Source organism: Schistocerca piceifrons, chromosome 6 (genome assembly GCF_021461385.2).
Source record: "Schistocerca piceifrons isolate TAMUIC-IGC-003096 chromosome 6, iqSchPice1.1, whole genome shotgun sequence".
Classification (NCBI taxonomy): domain Eukaryota; kingdom Metazoa; phylum Arthropoda; class Insecta; order Orthoptera; family Acrididae; genus Schistocerca; species Schistocerca piceifrons.
The window spans coordinates 267,639,670-267,666,052 of record NC_060143.1 but is presented as its reverse complement, the minus strand read 5'-3'; the positions used below and the strand labels follow the sequence as shown (position 1 = coordinate 267,666,052).

At 41.7% G+C, this 26,383-nt stretch overlaps 1 protein-coding gene across 1 annotated transcript in view; it reads left to right on the top strand.

Annotated features, from left to right (window-relative positions):
• LOC124803269 (lachesin-like) overlaps nucleotides 1-26,383 on the top strand; it is a 217,085-nt gene that overhangs the window by 141,674 nt on the left and 49,028 nt on the right. The window contains exon 6 of the mRNA XM_047264452.1: nucleotides 17,355-17,493. Coding sequence (XP_047120408.1) covers nucleotides 17,355-17,493 — 139 coding nt within the window. The remainder of the gene's footprint in view (nucleotides 1-17,354; nucleotides 17,494-26,383) is intronic.

Genomic DNA, 26,383 nt, shown 5'->3' with positions numbered 1-26,383 from the left:
GTTTGACCTGACAATGAAATTGTAATTGAACATGTTTACACTTAGGACAGAACTTCTTAAATTTAACTATTACCTGGAGTATTTCACTCGAAAGTCTATTTAAAAATCTAATCTCGTTACTCCAAAAAGTTATCAGTTATTTTAATTATTGTTATCATTCGAGCACTTTCACTCTTTCATAAAAGGGAACATTCTCGTAACAGGTATCGGACCCTGACAAGGTGAGTGACTTAGGATAAAACAATGTCCGCTTAAGTGATGGTGGGGAGTATAACAGGAACTGAACAAAAATGATAATAGGACGAAACACAAAGACTGTTACAAAATAACGAAAATTCCGAGTGTCAATGTGCTAGTACATCATGTAATTGAATATAAAACAGGAGTTAAGTCCTTCCCAGCGGTCCATCTCAAAGCTACATCCGACGGCAGTCTTCGTCATTGAGTAGGTCATGTAATACATATGTGCGTCTCCGTAGCGAAGCGTCAGGTGTCTGACCACGATGTGAAGGACCTGGCTGCAGGTCCCATTACTGTGTGGAGCATTCCCTTGTTGCAGACAGGGACTGGATGCACTCAGCCTCATAATGCCAAGTGAGGAGCTACTTGAGTGAGATGTAGCGGATTCTAGGCTTACTACGGCCAAGAGAGCGGTATATTGATAGTATGTCCACCCACACCGTATCGTAATGACTCCATACGGCAGAGAATGAAACGCCGCACGGCTGCTACTGAATAGTGGGACGGGAACAGTAGTCGGAGCTTTAGTTTCTTGGGATTACATATACGCTGTCTCTTAGTTCACATTCACAGTTCTTAATCTTCCTGTCCTATTCCGTACACTTGTGCAGTTAATATGCACAAAAAGGTACATTTAAACTTATCGTGATACCTACTCAATCAAAGGTTTGGGACAGACTGATACAGACATTATTGGTCGCCGGCCGAAGTGGCCGAGCGGTTCTAGGCGCTCCAGTCTGGAACCGCGCGACCACTACGGTCGGAGGTTCGAATCCTGCCTCGGGCATGGATGTGTGTGATGTCCTTAGGTTAATTAGGTTTAAGTAGTTCTAAGTTCTAGGGGACTGATGACCTCAGAAGTTAAGTCTCATAGTGCTCAGAGCCATTTGCACCATAATCGGTCACTGAACTTGGTTGAATGTCATTATGATGTACTTAAAGTACGGTGTACATTGATGATTCAGTCACTGTGCGTTTATCTAAAAGCACGTTCAGCAGTCGATTTCTTCATTCAGATCACTGCCACGTTAGTGTAATACATAAATGTAGTCTCTAAAACAACACTGTAATTACATAATATTCACATATAGTAGGGCTCCACTGTAATCAGTAACGGTGAATTTAATCTCAAATGCCGGTCGCGGTGGTCGAGCGGTTCTAGGCGCTTCAGTCCGGAACCGTGCGACTGCTACGGTCGCAGGTTCGAATCCTGCCTCTAGCATGGATGTGTGTGATGTCATTAGGTTAGTTAGGTTTAAGTAGTTCTGAGTTCTAGGAACTGATGACCTCAGATGTTAAGTCCCATAGTGCTCATACCCATTTTTTTAATCTCAAATAACACAGCCTAACAATAGTCAAGAAAGCAGTCAAGAAAATTATCGTTCAGTCCTGTAGTGTAATGTTATACTCGTATAATTATGGCATTAATATGAACAGCGTCTTCGACGAACATACGTCGCATCACAACCTCAAATGTTCAAATGTGTGTGAAATCTTATGGGACTTAACTGCTAAGGCCATCAGTTCCTAAGTTTACACACTACTTAAGCTAAATTATCCTAAGGACGAACACATACATAAATGCCCGAGGGAGGACTCGAACCTCCGCCGGGACGAGCTGCACTGTCCATGACTGCAGCGCCTAAGACCGCGCGGCTTATCCCGCGCGGCATCACAACCTCGAGTAGTCACGCATTTCAATTAGGTTGGCAGAAGTTCTGACGCATTAGAATACTACCACCAACGATACAGTCTAAGAATGCCGTGTGGTAATTAACATTGTAGAAATTAACATCAGAGATCATTAAGCAGTACAGTAACTTATTACGCACACTAAAACGAAATGCAACAATCAACGTTTAATTAATAATACTCATCCAACTGGTTTCCATCCTAGAGGCGGGTCTGCGTGACAGCTGGCCAGAAATTTACTTCTGCCGCTGTCTCGTTTACTGCACTGCTGCACATAATCCTTGCGTATTGTTGACAATCTGGAACTGGTTGCCGAGTCCACATTAAATGAGCGCTCTGCGTGCAGTTCACAGGTCGAAGAAAGGTTGGCCGGTCACACCGTTTCAGTGGTCTAGGGTGTGCAGCCGTCTGGCATTATATACTTCTGTTACTAACAATAGTTTCATTGGTTTTGGTTTGATAGTAATCGTTTGTTAGCGGAAAGAAATAGAAGCGTAATTTGTCACATGAAGCGTTACGTATTGAAAAGATGCGTCAGTTACTTCTGTGGGAATCGAAACAACTGCTGCGGTCGTGGGAAGAAATGCGGTCGCTAGCAAAAACACAAAAGTAATTCCGAGTAAATGATAGTCCAAAAGGTAAATTAACTACTGCCACGCGGAGTGGCCGCGCAGTTAGAGGCGCCATGTCATGGATTGCGCTGCCTCCCTCGGGAGGTTCGAGTTCTCCCTCGGGAATTGGTGTGAGTGTGTGTGTGTGTGTGTGTGTGTGTGTGTGTGTGTTGTCCTAAGGGACCAAACTGCTGAGATCATCGGTCCCTAGACTTACACGCTACTTAAAGTAACTTACGCTAAGAACAACACACACACCCATTCTCGAGTGGGACTCAAACCTCCGGCGGTAGGGACCGCGCAGTCCGCGACTTGGCGCCTCAAACAGCGCGGCCACTCCACGTGGCTTTGAAGATTGTCATTATGCAGTGAATTAGGACATGTTTTTATAGAACAGATCTGAAGGTTGTCGTTACAAACCGAAACCGGTAGTCGGATGACAAAAATTTGTGACCATAGACGAATAGTAAAGGAAATTTAACAGCTTTTTTAGTTTGTATGTAAACTTCAGCATATCACAGAACATGAGCTGTACATGGGGATCCCAGATATGTTATAGTTTAAGATACTGAAACTCATTACTTTAACATAATTAATAGTTCAATAATAATGAAGTAAATTTTTCATGAACTTGCACTGTGACTTACTGATTGACGGACCATAAGATGGAGGAGGATCCTGAAGCTGATCTGACTCATAATTCCCCATTAACTCTTTCAATAATAAACAGTAACACATACACATACAGAAATATACACATAAAATAACAAACTTGTTATCCCAATATCACCGTTGTAGTCTATGAAACTGTTGTGACTAAGGTTTTGTTTCTATAATCACTGTTCTCCAGTAAATTTGCTGTTCCTGTAAATGATAATTATCTTTATAAGTTTCACTTGATAATGAGACTGTAATTGAACAAGCTTATACATCGGACTGAATTTCTTAACTATTACCAGAAGTACTTCAGTCGAAAGGCCGTTTGAAAAAACTCGTTACTCCAAAAAGTTACCAATTCTTTTAATTACTGTAACTGATCATTTGAGCGCTTTCACTTTCTCATATAAGGAAAACTCGGAACTTTCTCGTAACATGTATCGGGCCCTATCAACGTTGGTGACTTATAGCAAAACAAAGTGCATGAGACAAAGTTAGTCTTAATGGCTTATTAATTCAACACTTCAGTAAACAGTGGTCCGTGCATCCATTTACAAAATTATTACTCTTCGTTGAGACGAATTCAGTTGCTATCTTCTCTGGCAATTTAACAAAGCCGTATGATGCATTCATGATTCGGGAGGCAATGTCCTCGGTAAAATATCTTCTTGGCGTCGTAAATTGATTTCAGAGTTACCAATAAATGCCTTGAGACATTCGCTAATAACAATACAGAGCCGGGGCATAATTACACCGCCTTCCTAGAAATCTTTGCCTCAATAATGACGTGGGATTGTTGAATCGTCGAGAACTAGCCATCTGAGTCACTAAGAGTTCTCATGAAAATCGCAGTCTTCCACTGTTTACATTTCAGTCCAAGACTTTTCGCTGCGAAGGGACTTCTCATGAGATTTTCTATCGTATACAATCCTACATCCCCTAAGTATGAACCAGTTACGTTTCACTGTTCTGTAAATAAAATGGCATAGTTTCAGAGAAAAAGCCATTTCAAAATGTTTCCAGATTGCATCAAACTGGAGAATATTTACATGTATTTCTAGTCAAATAACTTACTGTTCCTAACCCACACTGCACAACCGTTTCACGCAACAGGTATTGACTAACTCGATACAAGCAAACGGCAAACACGTTAGTCTGAAAACAGTTTCTGTACAATGGTTCCTACTGTGACTACTTACAGATAACGCTGTGATTTTATACGCACTGATCGTCAGCGTTATAAAGCTAAGTATGCTTCGTAGGAGGTTTGCCAAAATAGTCCAGATCAGGCACGGGCAACTTTTGCTAACGCGCAGGCGTAATTTGCATACTGAGCTCGCCGGATGCCTTGTCAAGTCACGCGACGTGACAGCAGCGCTCCTAGGGCATAAAACGTCGAGTACGTTGATGTATGTGGAGTGGGGCATGGGGGCAGATGCACAGATGGGAAGGGCAGCCCTTTCCCGACACGTCATTCCAAGAAACATGGCTTAAAACACACATTTGCGAAAGATCATTCACTTTTTGTGCACCCTATCTTCAGATGTTTTCATTTACGCGTCGTGAACATCGTATGTTTACTTATGACGTTTTAAAATAGCTAGCTCAAAAACTTCGGTTGCCAAATTCTGCAATGCCTTTGGTAATAAATAAATAAATATATGAAAAAGGTGTCCATGACTGGTTGCAGCTAATTCATTATAAATTACCTTAAGTTTCAACAGTTGTAGCGTCCTAATATGTACATAACGGATAAGAATTATTTATTAATGTTAATACGAGAATGAAAAGTGGAACAATATACGGCAATGAGACAGGAATTCATGCTCAACAAACAGGAGTAACGATGCGAATTTATACCGCAGACCGGATTGAAGCCTGTCGTGGGCCACTAATTGCCCAGCTGTGGTCTAGATACAAACTGTTCTGTTTATTTACATCAAACGTATTAAATGCCTAAACACACACAAACAACTGGAACATCAATACATACAGAAGGAAGACCACTTAACTGACAGGAAAATAGATGGACATTGGTAGTGCCAAAGCGAATACTGGCCTAGAGAACAAGTGTGAAAAGACGGGAGATTTTCGATTGCCAATAGACGGCAGGAAAGACACAGAATATTTACGAATATGACAGAAGACCAAGAAGACAGAAGTGAAGAAGAGCGTCCGTTATAAATTCACGGGGTATGATACACAGAGTAGCAGTTGGTCATACGCCTAACATCAAAGCATAGAAACGAAAAGGGAGTAGAAACGTTGAATACGGGTTGAAAACGTGGAAACGATTCTATTTCAACAAGAGAACGCAGCCAGAAAGTCGTGTTGTTACAGTATTTCCGTAGCTGGGAGCAGATAGTAAAAAGCCCACTCGTCCACAATAAATTTAAGACATATTATGCAGGTGAAGGAGAGGGGAATATAAGGAATCGCACAAGGCTGCACTAGCGTTCTGTAGACGTCAAAAGTAAGTGGAAGGAAGAGCCTTCGCAGAGGGTTATCACAACCATTCGGGAAAAGAGATACGACGCTTACATCGAATGGGTGTTCTGCCATTGATTTCTAGAAAATATTGGCTCTGCATAAATTGAAGCCGCAGTGCTTGCCTACGGAGAAGACCCAAGACCGAGCCAGCCTTTTCGTAAGGAGAGAATATGCGTTCCGATATGGCGACGCCTTCCGTCGACAGAGCGCAGGAAACGTGCCCCGGCTGCGTAGCCTCCTCGTCGGAAAAACGACGAAGCGCAGAGGAAATGGAGGGGGGAGAGAGAAATTCAGACTGCTGTGAAAGGTGGAACAGCGGAAGGGCATTAAGGAGTCGACGTGAAGTGCGACAGAAAGAGCTCACAGATTATGGAGCCGAGACGCGTTACAGAACAGTGTGGGTGGCGTCACAGGGCTTTCTATTGAAAGTGGAGAGAGGGGAGGTTGTCTGGAGAGAGGGGAGGTTGTCTAGAGGTAGGGGAGGTTGTCGTAAGGGCGGAGAGCGACCTGCCGGTGACATGTTGATCCACCCTCACAGGATCCGTATGTTTCTCATCTCGTTCCCACTCACGTCCCTCCTTTTCTATCCTGCTACCCCTCTCCTTCGAATAACTTCACAACTGTTTCCCCAACTCTTTATTCAGCTGTGAGCGCATCTGTGTGCCTCTGTCCGTTCCTCCACCACCTCTGTCTATCTCTCCCCATCTCTCTTTCCATCTGTGACATTATGCAAGCAATACAGCTACAAGGTCTCCATCTCTATAAGCACTTTACAACAGTAATACACACTCTATGTCAAAAAAGACACACCACGAAGGAAGTAACCGAATGGAATGGAAATCGGAATAGTGGATGAACATGTACAGACAAACAAATCTCCGGCCGCGGTGACCGAGCGATTCTAGGCGCCTCAGTCCGGAACCGCGCGACTGCTACAGTCGTAGGTTCGAATCCTGCTTGTGCATGGATGTATGTGATGTCCTCAGGTTAGTTAGGTTTAAGTAGTTCTAAGTTCTAGGGGACTGATGACCTCAGATGTCAAGTCCCATAGTCTTCAGAGCCATTTGAACCATTTTGAACAAACAAATTGCTAGATCTACAGAGCAAGAACCATCTCGTTTTGCCAACTTTTTTATCAAGGAAACTGCAATAAACCACCAACAGTAACACACTCTTCAAAACCAAAAAGCAATTAGGATCCCTTCTGCGGATCAAGCAAATAACACGTAATTCCTATAATCAGAGCTTCCTTCAAGTCTACAGGGTGAGATATATTTAAACTCTGGGAGGTTGTAGGGATATCAAAACAAATATTTTTCCCTAATGTCATTTTTTCCTATGAGGAACATTTAAACCGGCAGAGGAATATTTCGCTAGCGGCAAATTAATTAAACCAACAAACACTCTGCCTCTGCCAATCCACGTTTCTGGGACCGTCGGTCCAGGAATCGACGCATATGATGACTGAAATGTGCCGGCGCCCCGTCGTGTTGGAACCATAAGCGTTGTCTTGTAGGGAGCGGGACTTTTACAGCAATTTTGGCAATGCTCTGGCGAGAAAATTCCAATAGTGCCTGCCATTTAATGGCCTATGTAGCATGTACGGCCCAATTAAACAGTCCCCAACAACACTGGCCCACATATTAACGAAGAACCACTCTTGATGAGCGCTAGTAACTGTGACATGTGGGTTACACTCACTCCAAACATGCGAATTGTGCATGTTGAAGACTCCATCACGACCGAACGTTGCTTCCTCGGTAAACAACACAGAGGATGGAACTGTAGGATGCATGTCACACTGTTATAGGTAACACTGCGAAAACTGTGCTCTGGGTGGATAATCAACTGGTTGCAGGTTGTGGACACTCTGTAAGTGCAATGGACGTAACAATTGCTCTCGAAGGACTGTTCTTACATTCGTCTGATTGGTCCCCATGTTACGTGCAATTGCACGAGTGCTGATTGAAGGATGCCCCTTCACATGCTGGAAGACAGCTTCCTTATATTGCAGCGTTCTTACCGTGCGACGGTGTCCCTGTCCAGGTAATCTGCTAAATAACCCGGTCTCACGCAGACGTTGGTACACAGCAGCAAAGGTCGTATGATGCGTGATACGGCGATTATTATATTGTTGTTGATAAACCCGCTGTGCAGCTCGTCCGATGTGGTGCGCTACGTAGTACGCACCAACCGTATCAGTGTACTCACTCCAAGTGTATCGCTCCGTTAGTAAACAGAGACAATGCACTACTACACTGGTGGACAGCAGTTTCCTACAACTGAAGAGCGTAATACGGCCTCTAACAACTGGTTGGTCCACATCTGGGCGTACGCATGGAATTTTTCGACTTGTCGTAGGTTGACAGAGCTGTTGGAGGTTCTCCTGAGGGACATCGTGCTAAATTCTGACCAAATATTGCTGTAGATTGTCAGTGGTTGGATAGCACTTCCTGTCATAGTCTCAGTCTCCTCACACCACACCAGTGTTACTTGTGTTTTAATGTTTGACCTTTTGAAGAACATTATGTTTTATATTTTAATGTATGACCTGAGCAACTCGGCTCTTAAATCACTGTACATCTTTGATGATATGTTCATCATGTAATTACCTTACCTTCTGATGAAGTCACCCTTAGAGGTGACGAAACCTGGTCAAAGTATTTAGAAAACCTATGCAATCGGTTGGCTGATTTTTACATATTTTTCAAAACAGATAAATGACCTTAACTAACGAAGAACACACATTCCATAATCGTAGATAGTTACCTAATATAAACCTGCCACTAATCGATATAATTGTTACAAGTACATAAACTACTTCATGAAAACTACATCAAAAACTCATCCAGTCCCTTATCTCTCTCTAATACAGATGTTGGCTATTGGTGGATATTAAAAGTTTCACTTCCTAAAGCATTAGTAAAATATTGTTAAAAGACACTGACGCGTGATCGTTTCTCCTCATCTCGCATTCAATTATTAATGAAAAGTTCGTATCCGCCAGCGATATGAACACCAATTGCTTCCGCCTGTAGCAAATTTGCAATATTGGAAAGGGGAACAGCAAAACACATGAAATACGTGAGAAATTTGCGGCTCATCTCATTAACACTTACTCAAAAGCAATTAAATTATCTCTCCAAATGTAATGCGGCAGCTTTGATATTCACATACGTTATTCTGAATCCGATTACGAACTGTAAGAACTCGTTCGACATTAACTATATAAAGCAGCTTCGGTCATCAATTCACTTCACCCAATGTTACAAGCGCACACGGACACATATATGCGCGCGTGCTCACACACACACACACACACACACACACACAAACACACACACACATGGAAGAGCCAATGTACACAAACATTCCACTGAAAAATGCAGATACAGCGCTGGAGACAGCACGGTAGATTGGACAACCAATGAGCACAACAGTATGCTCCATCCAATCTGGTAATATAATCAAATTAACTTCCATTAGGAAAGTTGAATGCGCTTAACGACTGTGATATGACTTTCGAAATGACAGAGAGCGGCGAACAGTCGTAATTTCCTTCCTAGCTTTACTAAAGCAGATCTAGATTTCGGCTAGTAACTAGCCACTAATAATGCTAAAAACATAAGAAGTACATAGTCAGGGAATAGCACAAAAAATTACAAGTCATGACAGAAACTATATCTCTTGTACATTAAATTACATACCAGTAATTCAAAGCTTTTATACATGCCCTTGGGCGTATATACTTGTTGCTCTGGCTCCTGTCAGGTAGGCTTTGCAGAGAACTTATCGGTTTTCTATATAGCACCCTCTACATTAACTACGTAAGTAAACTTAATAGTACAGCAATTATGGTCTCTATTAGAATTTGAAATATGCATAGGAATAAAATACAATACAAGCAAAAATAATGATACTGCTATACTCATTTGCTGCCACAATTAACAATTAACGTTAGAAGATGTAAAAAATTACAGAGTCAATCATTGTGACTCAACAGTTTTGCTCGTTTTTAAAAAGCATAGGTAACGCCAATTCATAAAATATTTGTACACAAAACATTTAGAAACCACTGGGAGGCATAAGATGTATGCTATTGTTGTATCACGTTTTATTACGGAAAAATCTGTGTCATGTACTGTGATGTGTGTAGAAACCAAAGACGTTCCTCCTTGCATAAGAAAAGAGAAAATTGTCGTTGAACTATCTCTGATTTTTATTATATATTTTATTGAATGTAACGTTAATGACTTCAACTTTGCTCTTGTCCTGATCAAGAGGAAAGGAGCTTATAATTGTATTAAGTATTACAACTCAATAGTAAAAGTTTTGTTAAAGGAAGAAATAAAGGAGTGCTCATTTAGGATAAATAATTATGTGAGAACCGTACGTAAATGTTATTCTTCCTAGACATTTGGATTACAATAGAACGTTTCAGCTACACTACGTAAACAAGAAATCTTCCAAAGCACTTTACCACCTTATTACCACACGATAAACCACACACAAGAAGAGTTTAATGTAAATGAACATTTCAATATACCACTTGAAAACCGAGAATATATGCTAATCTTGTCTACAAAACCTTAAAATAAATAACCATATACTTTGACTATTGGAACTGATTTGATCTGAATATTTTTTGCTTTTGTATTTTTCTTTAATATTCATGAAAAGGTATGTGGCTCCCTTTATTTACTGAGTAATGCATAAATGGCACCAAACATCAGCACGGTAGACGGTTGGTGTGATTTGCCAATCCCTAAAAGATGTAGAGAGTACTGATCTCTCTGCTACTTCAAATAGATTTTTAATTACAAAAAATGGTTCAAATGGCTCTGAGCACTATGGGACTTAACTTCTGAGGTCATCAGTCCCCTAGACTTAAAACTACTTATACCCAACTAACTTAAAGACGTCACACACATCCGTACCCGATGCAGGATTCGAACCTGCGACCTTAGCAGCAGAGCGGTTCCGGACTGAAGCGCCTAGAACCACTTGGCCACATTGACCGGCTTTTTGATTAAAACTACAATAAAAACAAAGTACTGATTTTCTGTTATTATTTTATTTTATTCCGATGCATATTTTAGGTTTCATTAGAGACCATAATTGCTCTACTATGAAGTTTACGTATTACGTAGTTAGTGTTGAGGACGCCATACAGAGAACCGATGTGTTCTCTGCAGAGCCTACCCTCATTACACAGTAGTCTTGAATGAACAGTGACAGGAGCCCGAACTAAAAGTGATTACGTACGAGGGCACGTACAAAAACTCCTGCAAACTGGCATGTAATTTAATGCACAATCGATACAGTTTATGTCATGAGTTGTAATTTTTATACTATGCCCTGACAACGTACTTCTTGTATTTTTAGCATTGAATATGACTAGTTACTAACCGAAATGTAGATTTGCTTTAATAGAGATAGAAAGGAAACGACGACTGATTGCCGCTATCTATCATGTTGATACTAATAGCTTGTCACAGTTTTTTACTGTTAGTTGAGTCACGGATTGTAGAAGTACTTGCCACGCTAGAAGCTCTGAGAGCACCAGATATTTACAACCAACCCACACAATCCCGGTGCACTGCTAAAACTTACCGATCCGTGTCTCCATTTTTAATTTTTTGACATATCTTCATGAATTAAAATGAAATATTGACAATTACCAGATTTTGTTTTGCGGAAATAAATACGCTTTCAATGACAATTATATTTATTATGCCCATTGATCTTAAATGTCTGTGATTAGCACAGGTAGTCAGGTGTAATTAGTGTCAGTATTTAAGTCTTGTCACCTGTATTCGACTTTTGTAAGGCGATTCTATTGGCTGGGTCTGTTTCGAGCACACAATCAGCTTGATGCGGAAATTGTATATAAAAGCGAACTTCTGCACCAGAAAGCAATCCCTTCCCGTCTTCTAGATTTAGGATACTAGCAGCAGAAATTACTGTAGTTCCACTTGAAAAAGTGAAGTTAATGAAATATCAGTAATCAATATATCAGCGAAAGAGACTATACATCGTTTAGTGAGGACTCCCTAACAGGTCATCTGGGTGAAAACAGAATTACGGTATCCTAACCTATTCCAGCAGTATTTGAGGGGAACAGCTTAGCTGAATCACTGTGTGTATTCGGGTTGTCCCGTTTAAGAGTCTTCGGGAGCGTTTTCTCTAACGCTACTGCAGATTTTTGTTTTTTGTTTTTCCAGTGTGTAGCTGGAGTAAAAAAAAATTTACTGCTCATCATGTCCTTCACGCAACGCCCATTGTCGACAGAAAGCTTCAGGTTGCTCCCCGTATAAATAAAATCTTTTTTAAAACCTAATTTTACCCGCCCATCTGACAGAGCTATCCCAAATTGGTGTAGTTGCGATATTTCTTTTATCGATATGTGTTAACAGGGGCAGTGAAACACGAATAATAACCAGCGAGTGAACAACATCGCTGCATGGCAGCGCAGGCCAGGAAGGCATGCGATTTGTTCCTGGGGAACAGGTTATTCATCGTACTTTATCGTCCCTATTATTTATTTGGTTATTTATTTATCATATGACGTATATGACTTTCTGAGTCACAAGGATAGATACACAAACATTACTAAGCTACTACATGTCAGGTTTCAACATCGCTTTCCACCATAGTGTAACACAAATGACAACAGCAGTAGAGGACTACCAAGATCATTTATGTAGTTCATCACACCATTAGCCGCGGTCAAGAAATCTCCGTTAGGGCTCTTGTAGGCACGTGCAGAACGTGTTTATACGACATGAGCGACTATATTGTTCTAGGCACTTCAGTCTGGAACCGAGCGATCGCTATGGTCGCAGGTTCGAATCCTGCCTCGGGCATGGTTATGTGTGATGTCCTTAGGTTAGTTAGGTTTAAGTAGTTCTTAGTTCTAGGGGACTGGTGACCTCAGATGTTAAGTCCCATAGTGCTCAGAGCTATTTGAACTATATTGTTCCGCACCGCTGTGAGAAGATGGAGAGGAAGATTAGCCCCTGGGTGGACATCTTCCTTGGCGCATTCTGCAGAGATTCAAGGCAGTCCCAACTTCCAGAGGTTCGTCAAACCCAGGGGGGTTTCTCCTGGATGCAGATCAGTTTCAGGCATTGTGGATGACAGTTTTATTGCCAACAGCGTTTTCATTCATCGAGGGCACTGAATTGAATTTTCGTAAGAATCCTGGCTGTGATAACAGACGGATGTCTTGATTCTAATGCTCTACGCTGCACAGAGAATACATCGTTCAAAATCGCTTTCATCATCAATCTTCTGATATCCATATTTCTTCATTATGTTGTACGTCTATCTTTTTGAAATGTGGTCTCTTAAGGCAGACTGGCGACCACTAGTCACGTCTGGGACGTTTATTAAGTCACGTGTCATCTGGCTGGCCCTAAAGAACAGTCACTTCAAAGCAAATGTCTACACGCGAGAAGCAAAGGCAGCCAGATACTCTCAAAGATCTCTTGGCTGAAACGCACTTGTTGCAAGACTGTCCCTGTTAACACACATCGATGTAACAAATATCGCACAGCACTAGTGTAGGAGACCTCTATCGAATGGGCACGTAAATCTCCGCTATAAAAAATCCTTTTGTTTGTAAGGGGAAGAAAACCGAAACTTTCTCATGACACTGGGTGTCGAAAGATATACGTGATGAGCAGTATTTCTCCCAGCCGACTTCAGCTACATGATGCAAAAAGTAAATTCCAAATATCTACCGAATCATCAGAGAAAATACCCCTGACCGGTTTTACGGGGGGTTCCCTGCATTTGTGTTTGTGAGTGTGTGTTTGTGTTTGTATGTGTGTGTGTACGCGCGGGAGCGCGCGCGCTCGCCCACTTGTGTGTGTGTGTGTGTGTGTGTGTGTGTGTACTCTTATTTCATACAGCTAGCGGAGATCGGTAGACATGTATAATAAAGACTTGTTAGCACGTAACCGTTTATATATGATATGATGACTAGCTGTTCGTTCTAAATGTAAAATTTATTATCCTTTCGGGAAATAACAGTGGTGATCTTCTCGTTATGTCACTGTTGTTATGTCCTATTTTTTAGAGCAATTACTTAATAACATACATCTGTACATACTATAAAATTGTATGTACGTACGTATGTGTGCGTGTGAGTGTTCCACATTTCCTCCTGTACCACTTCATCAATTTCAACCAAACTTAATACACATATCCCTTACTCGCCGATAACAATTACTGTGGGGATAAGAACCATATACCTGTCATTAGGAGGTATGACTGGCGCATCGTGCGTGACGTTTAACTTTATTATTTCTGTGCTACTGATTCTATTCGCAATAAATTTCGGAGACAGTATCTACATATGTCGTTAAATGCACCTACAAAGATATATCATGGGACCACACACTCAGAAGATACTACCTCATAAAAATGGAGACGCGTGAAAAACTGTCGCTCAAGCTTACTACTTTGGCACTAATTCTATTCGCTATTTATTTCTCAGATAGAAATCACATATGTCACTTACTGTACCTACTCTAATATATACACTGCTGGCGAACGTAAATGCAACACCAAGAAAGACAAGAGGTAGCACAACAAAATTTATTTTGTAGATAACATGTTGACCAAGTATCAAATGATTACGTTTACTGACGTCTGTGACATGTGGTTCCTGCCAGAATCAGTAGCCAGAGTAGCCGCCATTGTTGGAGATCACCGCTGCCACACGCCTCGGCATTGAGTCAAAGAGACGTTGGATGTGTTCCTGGGGTACAGCAGCCCAAGCAGCTTCCACACGTTACCAAAGATCATCCGGTGTGGCAGCTGGGGATGTAATCTGGGTCACTCGTTGAGCAACCATGGACCACATGTTTTCTATCGGCGAAAGATCCGGAGAGCGAGCCGGCCAGGGAAGCACTTCTATTTGGTTATTGACGAAGAACCTTTGGACAATGCGTGCCACGTGTGGTCGCGCATTATCCTGTTGAAATATGGCTGTGGCCGAGCCCTGAAGGTAAGGAAGGAGAACTGGCTCCAGCACCTCGGATATGTAGCGCTGTCTATTTAAAGTACCGGCAATGCGTACTAGAGACGTGCGAGAGTAGTATCCAATACCGCCCCATACCATAATACCCGGTGCAAGACCAGTGTGGCGGTGCATGATGCAGCTGTCCAGCATCCTCTCTCCACGGTGTCTCCACACTCGAATCCGATCATCGTGGTGCTGCAGACAGATGCGTGCCTCTTCAGTAAAGACAACATCATTCCATTCTGCCATCCACATCCGTCTGTCATCACACCATTGGCGACGGACACGTCTGTGGTTCTGCATCAATGGTAGACGAAGCAATGGACGTCTTGCGGACAGACCACTCTGCTGTAAACGCCGTCGAATGGTACGCGCAGACACTGGATGATGTGTTACAGACGCAATGTGCTGTGCTATGGTTCGGGATGTCACTGAGCGATCCGTCACTGCCATGCGCACAATTTGCCTATCAGCACGTGCAGTGGTGCAACGAGGTGAATGCGATCGACCACGTCGGTCCATCGTACCCTCCTGCATCCAACGGTCACATATCCGCATTACAGTTGTTTGGTTTCGTCCAACACGACTAGCGATTTCTCTGTATGATAATCCACAATCTCGGTAAGCCACTATCCTTCCTCTGTCGAACTCGGATACTTGATCAAACGATGTTCGCTGTTGTCTACGAGGCATAACTGATCGTCTTGTGAAACAACCACAAGGTAAACACACGTGCCGAACGTATACTCGTCGAAATCGCCAAGCCTTAAATGGCGCTATGAGGTGGCGCCACAGGCGCGCGTGATGTGCGCCAGCGCTGAAATTCTAATCAGTTGCATATCTCATCGCTGCAAACCCATGGTGTAAATTTCACTTGATTCGGATGCTTCCTTCAGGGTGTTGCATTTACGGTGGCCAGCAGTGTAGTTGTACGACATGTAGTTCAATTGATACGTTTTCACTCTCTCTTCACGCAGCTACCAGAAATCACTAAACATTTCACATATATTATAAATGCGAAAGTTTGTAAGTTCTTTACTCCTTCACACTGAAACTGCTTCACGGATTTGTAAGATATTTGGAATGGAATTACGTACACCCCGAATAAACACAAAGACTACCTTTAAAAGTGTGTAGCACAAGATATTTACTGATTTGAAGAATATAACGTGAAATGTTGAACAATAATTACTCTTAGAAAATGCCATTTACTCTTAACTACTGAACTTTATCGTACTTGTGACAAATAATTTTATTGTGTATTATGTCATACATAATACGATTCAACGTAATGATTACGATGCTTATAGAATCCTCAGTGTGTTTAATACGTACTTCGATATAAGTCCATTGCGTTTAGGCCTCTGAGCGTCATGCGTAGCTAGTAGCTTGTGAGACGCTTGTAGAGTTACAACATCGGTGTCATTTAAATGCTGTATGAGAGAGGGACAGCCTGCCTTTAGAAGTTGAACGTTGTAGACTTTTAGTGAGGATGAGTTTGATTATGGTATACAGACGTATTGCCTGGTAACAGACACACGCGTGAGGGCAGATGACGTTGTTGCAAGCATAAATATTATGAAATTGGCACTGCACCGAATTGTAAACTGGTTATTTTCTTTCGTCATCGAGTTAGTATGGTTTCTACTTCTTCACGCTGAAGGGGCTGGACAAATGTGGAATACCCTTGAAATGGAGGTAGCCTATACACTGAACTAACACACAGGTTACCCTCGTGACGAAAAAGTCTATCATGACAGTTAACTATCAAATGAATGCTTTATGTTGTGCGTAGATTGTTTGTAACTATTTTGATAAGGAAAAATATTATACCAGAAATTCCTGTCATCCCAACAAATCTGCCTTTCCATTTCTAACGCTTGCAGTTCACTTTGAAAGTGTCTTTCTCGATCACTATGAACAAGTGTCAGTTATGGACCGTAAAAGAGAATAAGAAGTCTCAGAACGTTGTTTACAGAGATGTATTACAGTAATTTCCGGATTTAAAAATGCACAAAGGTAATTACGATCTTTTCCGTGGTAGGCATACTGCAAACAGTCAAATTATTCTTTGCCTTTCCTGAACTATTTTGTAACTCACTATTCGGTCGCAAAAGACTTTTTCTTTCAGTAAACGAGTGCGTTGAGAGCGCCGTGTATCGTGTCAGATTTTCCGATCGTCTCAAAATGTGGTATGTTTTCCGATATCGTGCGGTCTTCTTGGCCGCAAGTTGCTCGTGCTTCAGTACCTCCAAGAGTTAATTTTTTGTGTTGGCGCACACTCGTGGATAGTAGGTCTCGAAATCAGAATTTCTTTATAAGCTACTGCTTAACTGCAGATAACAATGCTGGGCGCAGCTAGTGTATTTATAAAGCCCATGTTTAGCACGTTACCATGTAAAGATGTTGGCAAGTTATTTGTTTCAAATGTCAAGTTTTCCTTCCTTTTAGGATATAACATTGGATATCTCCTTCTCGTTATGTCATTGTTGGTACTATTCTATTTTAAACAGCAATTACTTGATCAAAAAACATTTCAACTATAAAATATTGATTACGGCGTCAGAGCAGCATCTTTTGCGGTACTTGTGTATCACTGTCTTCCTGACCGAAACTTGCTGCTTTTGTTCCAGTTGCTCCGTCGGTGAAGGTCCCCAACCAGCTGCTTGGAGCCCCCCTTGGCACCGACGTGCAGATGGAATGTTATGTGGAGGCCTTCCCCAACACCATCAACTACTGGGTCAAGAACAGGGGAGAGATGCTGCTCGACGGGTAAGCATTTGTGTGCTTCTTCATTAAGAGAGCCTGTTGTTCGTATTTCCAATCTAAAATTGTATTCAGGAACTTGAAATTAAATGTATTAATTATTTTAGTAGAAATGGAATCCTCGAGGAACTATGTATTCTCTATCTACTTTGTGTTGGAATCTGCTTTTGAACTGTTAAACTGAGAAAACTTCGCCTTACGGCACAGTCGGCCTATTCCGTATCAGCAATTCAGAATTATTCTCTGTAATATGTTACTTATTCATATATTAACTGACATGTTTATTGTGTTTTTATGTGTTTAATTCTCTTGTTTGCAACTTTTCTAACAAGACGCGGTAAACGATGTACTTATGAACTATGTACTAAAGCGTTCCATGCCTATCTATCTTTGAATCGCTTTGTCCCACAGTACATGACAAATAAACATATGACGTGTTCTCTCTTCCACTCCTAAAACTAGGAAACATGTTGTCAAACTCTTTCACAAATTATTCGGATGTACCGTGTCTGTAGTCTGGCGCATAGTAACACATTTGCACATGATTGTGGCAAATTGAACTAACAGAATTGGGGAATTAGCTGGCACATACCATTGCGTCATGCTCCTCAGGTGCCAGCCAGGGTGGCCGAACGGTTCTAGGCGCTACAGTCTGGAACCGCGCGACCGCTACGGTCGCAGGTTCGAATCCTGCCTCGGGCATGGATGTGTGTGATGTTCTTAGGTTAGTTAGATTTAAGTAGTTCTAAGTTCTAGGGGACTGATGACCTCAGAAGTTAAGTCCCATAGTGCTCAGAGCCATTTGAACCATTTGCTTCTCATGTGTTCTTGCAAAAGGAACGGTTAACATTTTCTCTGCATTTTGAAGTCACTCGCGTGTTTGTCTTCCAGAAACAAGGAGCTGCTCATCTACTTGTTTCGTCAGATACCTAGAATTTTCCGATCCGAGTCTGAAATGCCATCCAGACTTCTTGTTGCGTTATGATAGTCGTAATGTTTTGAGCACCCGCACTTAACACCAGTAAATTTTTAACACATAACTCTTTGAAAGTTGTTACTTGTGCAGTTCACTCTGCAGTAACGACTTTGAACTGGAACTTACAGCAAGGCCCCAAGTTGGTAACCAATTTTTCAACAAAAAGTTTCCCATTGTCTCTCAATTTGTGAAAGTAAAATGTGGGCCTCATTTTCGTTAATGACTAAGTGGCTGGGACTGTTGTTACAGGAATATTACTGCCTGAAGCATTACTAGTGGCCAGTTCGATTCTTCTTAAATGTACAAGCGTCCCATTCGACTTTAAACGTTATGTGCTGACAAAATATACCATTTCAAAGCCTCTCGTTTATCCACTTTGAAGCACAACTCAGACTTTATAATTTTAACGGGAACATCTGGACTTACTAATCAAATAAGCACCAAAGCCAACGACGTTATTTTATTTTTTGTAAGACTATTTAGGAAAACGCAAAGACTAAAGAAACTTTCGCGTGCTATGTCACTGCCAGTAATATAGGTGGATGAAACTGGACGATACATAGAAAGAATTGCTGGAGTATAGTATAGGAGGTGACTGAAAGAATAAAGCGATGAGAAATCACACTTTTATTCAAAGACAGTAATTGCACTGAAGTCACTGCGGTTCATGATGTTCCCACTTGCAGCAACACCGAAGAGTACCGAGGAGTTTATTTCCCCATTCTCTCCCTCTCTTAGATGTAAACGTCAGGGTGCTGCCTCCCCCCCCCCCTCCGCCCCCCTTAGCCCTCGCTCCTCTTTCCGGCCCTTCGATGCACGCAGTCCCCATGACGCCATTACCAGCCACCGCCTACCGATTCACAATAAAGGTCCCCGGCCCATAAGTTTGCCTAGGCACTTGCTGCGCCTAATATCCATCGTAAACAGAAACTAATATCGGAAGTTTGCGCCAGGCCGGTCCTTGATGGTCGGCGGCGCAGGCCACGACGGCATTGAAGGCTACCTTAAGCGATGCCTCTGAGGCGCCCAGCCGGCAGCCTTCATACGTCTTTATGCATACTGCATAACACTGGTAACGCATCCGCTAAAGGCACCAGCTATGCCAAACAAAGGAACACGTTAATCGCGAGCACAAAACTAACGTCACGCTACATCTACGAAAACTCGTGGGTCACCTGTGTTTACCACAGAACTCAAGTATCCTATGAAGTTTACAGCAGTCGTTCCAGCACTTTATGAAACTTAACTTTTGCCGTACAATTATCAAGGTCATAACTGACAACATTAAGCTTTTGGTCTCCTCATATATTACTCAAGAAACTGTCGACAGTACATGTTTGAGCGAAGTTAAATCAGCTAAGCACGACCAAGAACACTGAATTTCCCACGCTACCACGCACAAAAAATTGCAAGGGATTACGTCAGCCAAGGCGTGAAATTTGCCTATAAAAGTGTTGCGTTTTCTGACTATGCCAGGCCGGCCGAAGTGGCCGTGCGGTTAAGGGCGCTGCAGTCTGGAACCGCAAGACCGCTACGGTCGCAGGTTCGAATCCTGCCTCGGGCATGGATGTTTGTGATGTCCTTAGGTTAGTTAGGTTTAACTAGTTCTACGTTCTAGGGGACTAATGACCTCAGCAGTTGAGTCCCATAGTGCTCAGAGCCATTTGAACCATTTGACTATGCCAACTAACGTAGCGGCAGTGAATTTATGAAATCTATTTCATCGTAATAACTTTGCAATTTACATGTAATCGACAGTTAGAGTTAAACAGCTAACCTGATGTGATATAACACGATTTGTGTGTGTGTGTGTGTGTGTGTGTGTGTGTGTGTGTGTGTGTGTGTGCGTCAAGAATTTTCGAAAGCATGCACTGTATTCGTTTTACCTGTTTTAAACAGTTAGTAATAAAAATATACTGTGTGATCAATAGTGTCCTCCGGTCACATGTCTGAAAATGACTTATAAGTTCGTGGCTCACCCCATCGGTAATGCTGGAATTCAGTATGATGTTGACCCACCATTAGCCTTGATGACAGCTTCCACTCTCGCAAGCATACATTCAGTCAGGTGCTGGAAGGTTTCCTGGGGATTGACAGCCCATTCTCCACGGACTGCTGCACTGAGGAGAGGTATCGATGTCGGTCGGTGAGGCCTGGCACGAGGTCGGCGCTCCGAAACATCAGAAAGGTGGTCTGTAAGATTCAGGTCAGGACTCCGTGTAGGCCAGTCCAATACAGGAATGTTATTTTCGTGTAACCACTCCGCCACGGGCAATGTATTATGAACAGGTGCTCGATCGTATGAAAGATCCAATCGCCATCCACGAACTGCTCTTCAACAGTGGAAGCAAGAACGTGCTTAACAATGTAGACTGTGCTGTGATAGTGCCTCGCGAAACAGTAAGGTGTGCAAGCTCCCTTCATGAAAAACACGACCACACCATAACACCATCACCTCCGAATTTTACTGTTGGCACTACAAACACTGGCAGATGATGTTCACCGGGCATTTGCCATACCCACACTCTGCCATCGGACAGCCACATTGTGTACCATGATTCGTCACTCGAGACAATTTTTTTCCCACTGTTCAATCGTCCAATGTTTACGCTCCTTACACCAAGCGAGGCGTCGTTTGACATTTACCGGCGTGACGTGTGGCTTACGAGCAGCCGCTCGACCATGAAATCCAAGTTTTCACACCTACCGCCTAACTGTCATAGTACTTGCAGTGGATGCTGATGCATTTTGGAATTCCTGTTTAATGGTCTGTATAGAAGTCTGCCTATTACACATTGAGGCCGTCTTCAACTGTCGGCGGTCTCTGTCAGTCAACAGACGAGTCGGCCTGTACGCTGTACGTGTCCCTTCACGTTTCCACTTCACTATCACATCGGAAACAGTGGACCAAGGGATGGTTATGAGTGTGTAAAACTCGCGTAGAGACATATGACACAAGTGACACACAATCACCTGTTCACGTTCGAAGTCCGTGAGTTCCGCGGAGGCCCCCATTCTGCTTTCTCACGATGTCTAACGACTAATATGGTCGCTGATATGGAGTACCTGGAAGTACGTGGCAGCACAATGCACCTAATATGTGAAACGTATGTTTTTGGGGTTGTCAGAATAGTTTTGATCACATATTGTACGTATTCCCCAATTTATTCATACATTCATCGGTAATAGTATGTATGAAGTGCTACTTATGTGATTCAGAACTAAATATTTGCAATCATGCTAACATTTGAAGAGGTTAGTGGAAGAAAGTGCTAATCCTCAATTTAGTGGGAATTAATGTCATCATGCTACCTGTCGTGGTTTCAGCTGTAGTTCATGCTGACACAAGTAGCTCCATTGCGCTCCTAGACAGGGTTTGTCGGCTATATACTTGTACATTGTTTTCTCTTACCTTTTGTGTTATTCTCTTTGAAAGAACACAGTGTCATGCAATAGTGTCACCATAGCGGTAGAAAGCTTGTAATCGAGTAAAGAGATGGATCCTTAGCGAGGCTGTTAAAGGTAAAAGTAATCCTTTCTTTGATAACGGTGATGCAAATCCTGAATATTCATCCAGTGCTGAAACAAAATCCATTGTGGGTTAGCGATATATTGCCACCAATAAAACGTCGAACGGTGTAGACAAATCATCTGCTAAATTTCTTGGAAATACTTCAATGTTAGCAGTACATACATTCAATGAAAGATGTATCAGCTAACATCTTTAAGGTTGTTAGAGTTACTACTCTGTTTTACCTTGTAACAATAGAAAAACCTACAATGAACACTCGTGAAAGCCAAGAAGAAGATATAACTGCGACTATTTAAAAAAACTGGAGGGGCATTTCCAAACTTAGAAAACAATAAACTAGTGGAGATGTCTCTATTACAGCGGTACTTTCCAAATGGCATCTACCAAAAATACAAAACCAGTTAACAGTAATCTCCGAGGACAGCTGGGCAACACAAAAAAGTCCCATGGGAGTGGAATGTATTCTTGATGCGTCCAGTACATAATAATGGCAATAGAAAAAACGTTAACAACTACAGAGGAATTACTTTGCCATCAGTCTCATATGAAATATGCCAGACAGGTTAAAAATTACACTGGACTGTCACTGAGATAAACATCAAAATGATTTTTGGCTAGGGAGATCAGTAACGAAGACATATGCAATGCATAGACGATCATTCGTCACAGAATACTGAACTCATGAGATAACGTAGTAACGTTTCTGGTTTTGAAAAGGCCTTTGATTCCGTTGGCAGACAGGCTGCAGATAAAAAAAAAATTATCTAAAATCTAAATTAATAAATCTAATTTGTGGAACATTTGCAGGCAGTAACAATAATATTTCTTACTTTATTCATTATTATTTGAGTTTTACTCGGTTGTCACATTGAATGGACACCCGAAAGCAACGCCAGAGGGTGCCTGGCGTTACCATTTGCTTAATAAACTGCATGAGCTGCAATCATTCATATGAATGCGCTACGGTTAAAGCCGATCGCGCTCTGGGGTCGTTGTAGTGCACCGCCGTATTTACGGTTTGCGCGCGATGTCTTGTTCTGCGCTACTACTGCTGCCGTCGCCTCGATGAGGTAATAAGCATTTTTCGGTTTCTCCTTCGTTCTCTGCTCATGTCTGATTGAGGTGCTTTATTTCATTAATTTTTAATATTTTTTCCGTATGGGTTACGTTTTACTAAGTTTTGTTCGGTGTCATACCTTCTTTGATGGATGCTATTTGGCAGAAAAATTCTAATTTTTTAAAGTTAGTTACATTACGTTTTTCTATGTAACTTTAATCTGACGGAGTTTGAAGCTTGTTCTGCTTTTATAGTAATCCGGGACAGGAACACGCCAGATGTAATGTAGTCGTCCCCTTATATTTTGAGATAACCTGATGATTCACTATCCGAGCGAACCGCGTCGTTCTTCAAACAGCCTGCGACTGTTTTTTAAGTAGTAGCAGTAGACGGTTGCTGTACAACCACGCCAAGTTGAAGTGGAATAATTTTTAGATAAAATTTATGGGACAAATATCTCTGCCGTTTGAAAGAAACACAGGTGTACGGCAAGTTGGTGGCCTATCATCAGTTCTGTTTAACTGCGTTGTAGAAAAAAATAGTGAGAATTAGTGACGAAAAACTGAATGAAAATAACATTTCAACGGTAACGTCATTTTCACATTTGCGGACATGTAGTAACTTTGCTATACTTTCTGAAAATGTGATATCTGCTGTAACACAAATTGACCTTTCAGAAGAAACAGCCTGCACAGGAAAACAATTTTCTTACAAGCATTAAAAATGCACAGAAGTTACTGAAAATAGGTATTTTCCTAATTGAAAATGTTAAAAAATTAAAAGTATTAAGGTGTTAACCCAAGAAGACAGTTCGGAAGAAACTCCTATAGTGGTAAGGGTACATAAAATGGGAAGGGCATATGATATAACTAGAGACTTTTACAGGTAACCTTGCCTGTCTGAAACTGCTAACATAAGACATTACAGTACAGTAATGAAGCCAGAATGTCAGTATGAAAGTGAATGACCAAAATTAATCTATAATTTACACAGATAATGAATGCTACAAAGGAAAATGTTAGGCATACGAAAATTTATGGAAGATTGGAAATTACGTAGTAATTAAATCAATCGAAACGTAGAAAACGTATCAGAATTAAAGACAAAAATAAGACTAGTATTATTTGGACACTAATGAATGTCAGTAGTTTAACCAAAACTATTTTCAAATATTTTGGGATAAAAAGTCCACTAGTTGTATCCATGAACTAAAAAAGAGATGTAGAAGAAAATGATATAAAATGATACAAAACCAGAATGAATAACCGACAGAAAAATGTTTGGCGAAAACAGTATTGAATATGGAAGGATTTCAGGTTAAAGGAGGGAAAAAACGTGATATTAAATGTCCATAAGATAGGAGGAGAAACCATGGGGAATATATGATGTAATATCAGAAGATAAGAAAACAATGAAAAAGGAATTAATATTGGCATGTTGTCCCTAGCTGGCCTATAAGAAAAGGATTAAGAAAGAAAAAAATTAGTTTGAGGGTTGGCATTATTTTGGCCCAATGGTCAGCCATTGTGGGTCAGCCCAATATTTCATCCTGCCTGATTTCTTTACAAGTAATTTTAGGAAGGAGCACAACCTAGATTCACCGAAAGAGAAGTGGAAAGGAGGTGGCAATGTTAGTGAAGGTCAAACATGAAGTGAATGGAGAGTTTTCAGATGCTGCATTGCAAAAAAGTGACAAGAAGGCAATTCCTACCATCTTATAGTTAGCAAAAAAATTTACCACATCCTATCATCCTAAGACAAATACCTGCATACCTACTGTGCATACCTACTATGAATCATTGCTATATTGAATGCTCTCAAGTGAATAAATAAGGCAACTAATAACCTCACGTAGTTTCGTTTTATAGTGTAGATTATTTCTGTGAGAATTTTTGACTCTGTAATATTCTATTTTCTGTTAGAAAAGAAAAGAAGCAAGAGACTGTGACAGGGTTCTAGCTACTGATGCAAATCCGTAAATCACCTATTAGCTGGCAAAACTTTTCCAGGTACTTTTTGATGAAGGCACTGCTTACTCTCAGTAGTAGCAACAATGTTAAAAGTAAACAGTTTTCTACGACTTGTTAGAAACTCTTTCACACCTATGGCAGATTATCTAGCTGTAAGAATAGTCTAACATATGGTAGAAAAAATTATATGTAACTCCATTGCTATTTACGTTTTACAGACTGAATGAAACATTAACACGTGTAACCTAATACTGTGTTCTCCTGTGTCAGCACTTTCTTCCACCGACTTCATTACTCGCTACTTTTGTTTCGTTGTACTTCACTCAAGACGTCTGAGTCTGTTAGGCTAAAAAAATTTGTTAAAACTATAACTAAACGGATGAGAGGCGTTCAATATGTAGTGCAATACATTCCTTTTCTCCATCAATTTCGGTTGAAAAGAGCGGAATTTTTTAAGCGACATAGTGGAATATTCCCGTTTCAGCCTCTGTAGTTTCATGAAGATCTGATAGGTGGAGGCGCTAAACGCTGCATTCAAAATGCTGACAGCAGTGGAGGTGCGTTCCAAACAGACAGCTGTCATTCCTTCTGGCGGAAAACCAGGGCGTCGCAGATATTCATGGGCTCTTGCAGAATGACTACGGAGACGTGGTAATGAACAAAAGCACTGAGAATCGTTGGGCGAGGCATCATCATCGCCGCAAAGTCGTGCGAACCTGTCGCATTTCCCGCTTGCGGGCCTGCCGCACACAGATGTGACTCCTGCAGTGTTGGAAGGAGTGGACACTCTTATTCGAGGTGATGCACGAATCACAATCAAACACCTTGCTGCTCAACTGGGCGTTTCTGTTGCTACTCCTGACACAGTCGTTCACCAGCTGCGGAACTCAAAGGTAATTGCCGGCTGGGTTTCTCGCCATAAAAGGCAACGGAGGAACATCTATGTGTGGAATTGGTTGCACGTTACGAGGCTGCTCGTGACAGGTTTTTGGCGGACATCGTCAAGAGCTCTCAAACATGGGTTCATCGCCTCGACCCAGAAACAAAACGACAGAAAAGGTTCAATGCCACACCCTCATCTCGTAAAGCCATGATGACAGTCTTCTGGAACTCCGAAGGGGTTGTTCTGTTTGATGTCCTCCCTCCTGGTACAACCATCAACTGTGAAGTGTATAGTGCTACCGTCAGGAAATTGAAGAAACGATTTTAGCATTTTCGTCGCCGCAGAAGTTCAAGCGGACTCCGCCTTTTCCATGTCAATGCAAGGCGTCACACAAGTTTGCGCACCGGACAAAACTTCATTGTACTGTCGTTCCCAACCACCCATCAGCCTGGATCTCGCACCATCCGACATCCACGTG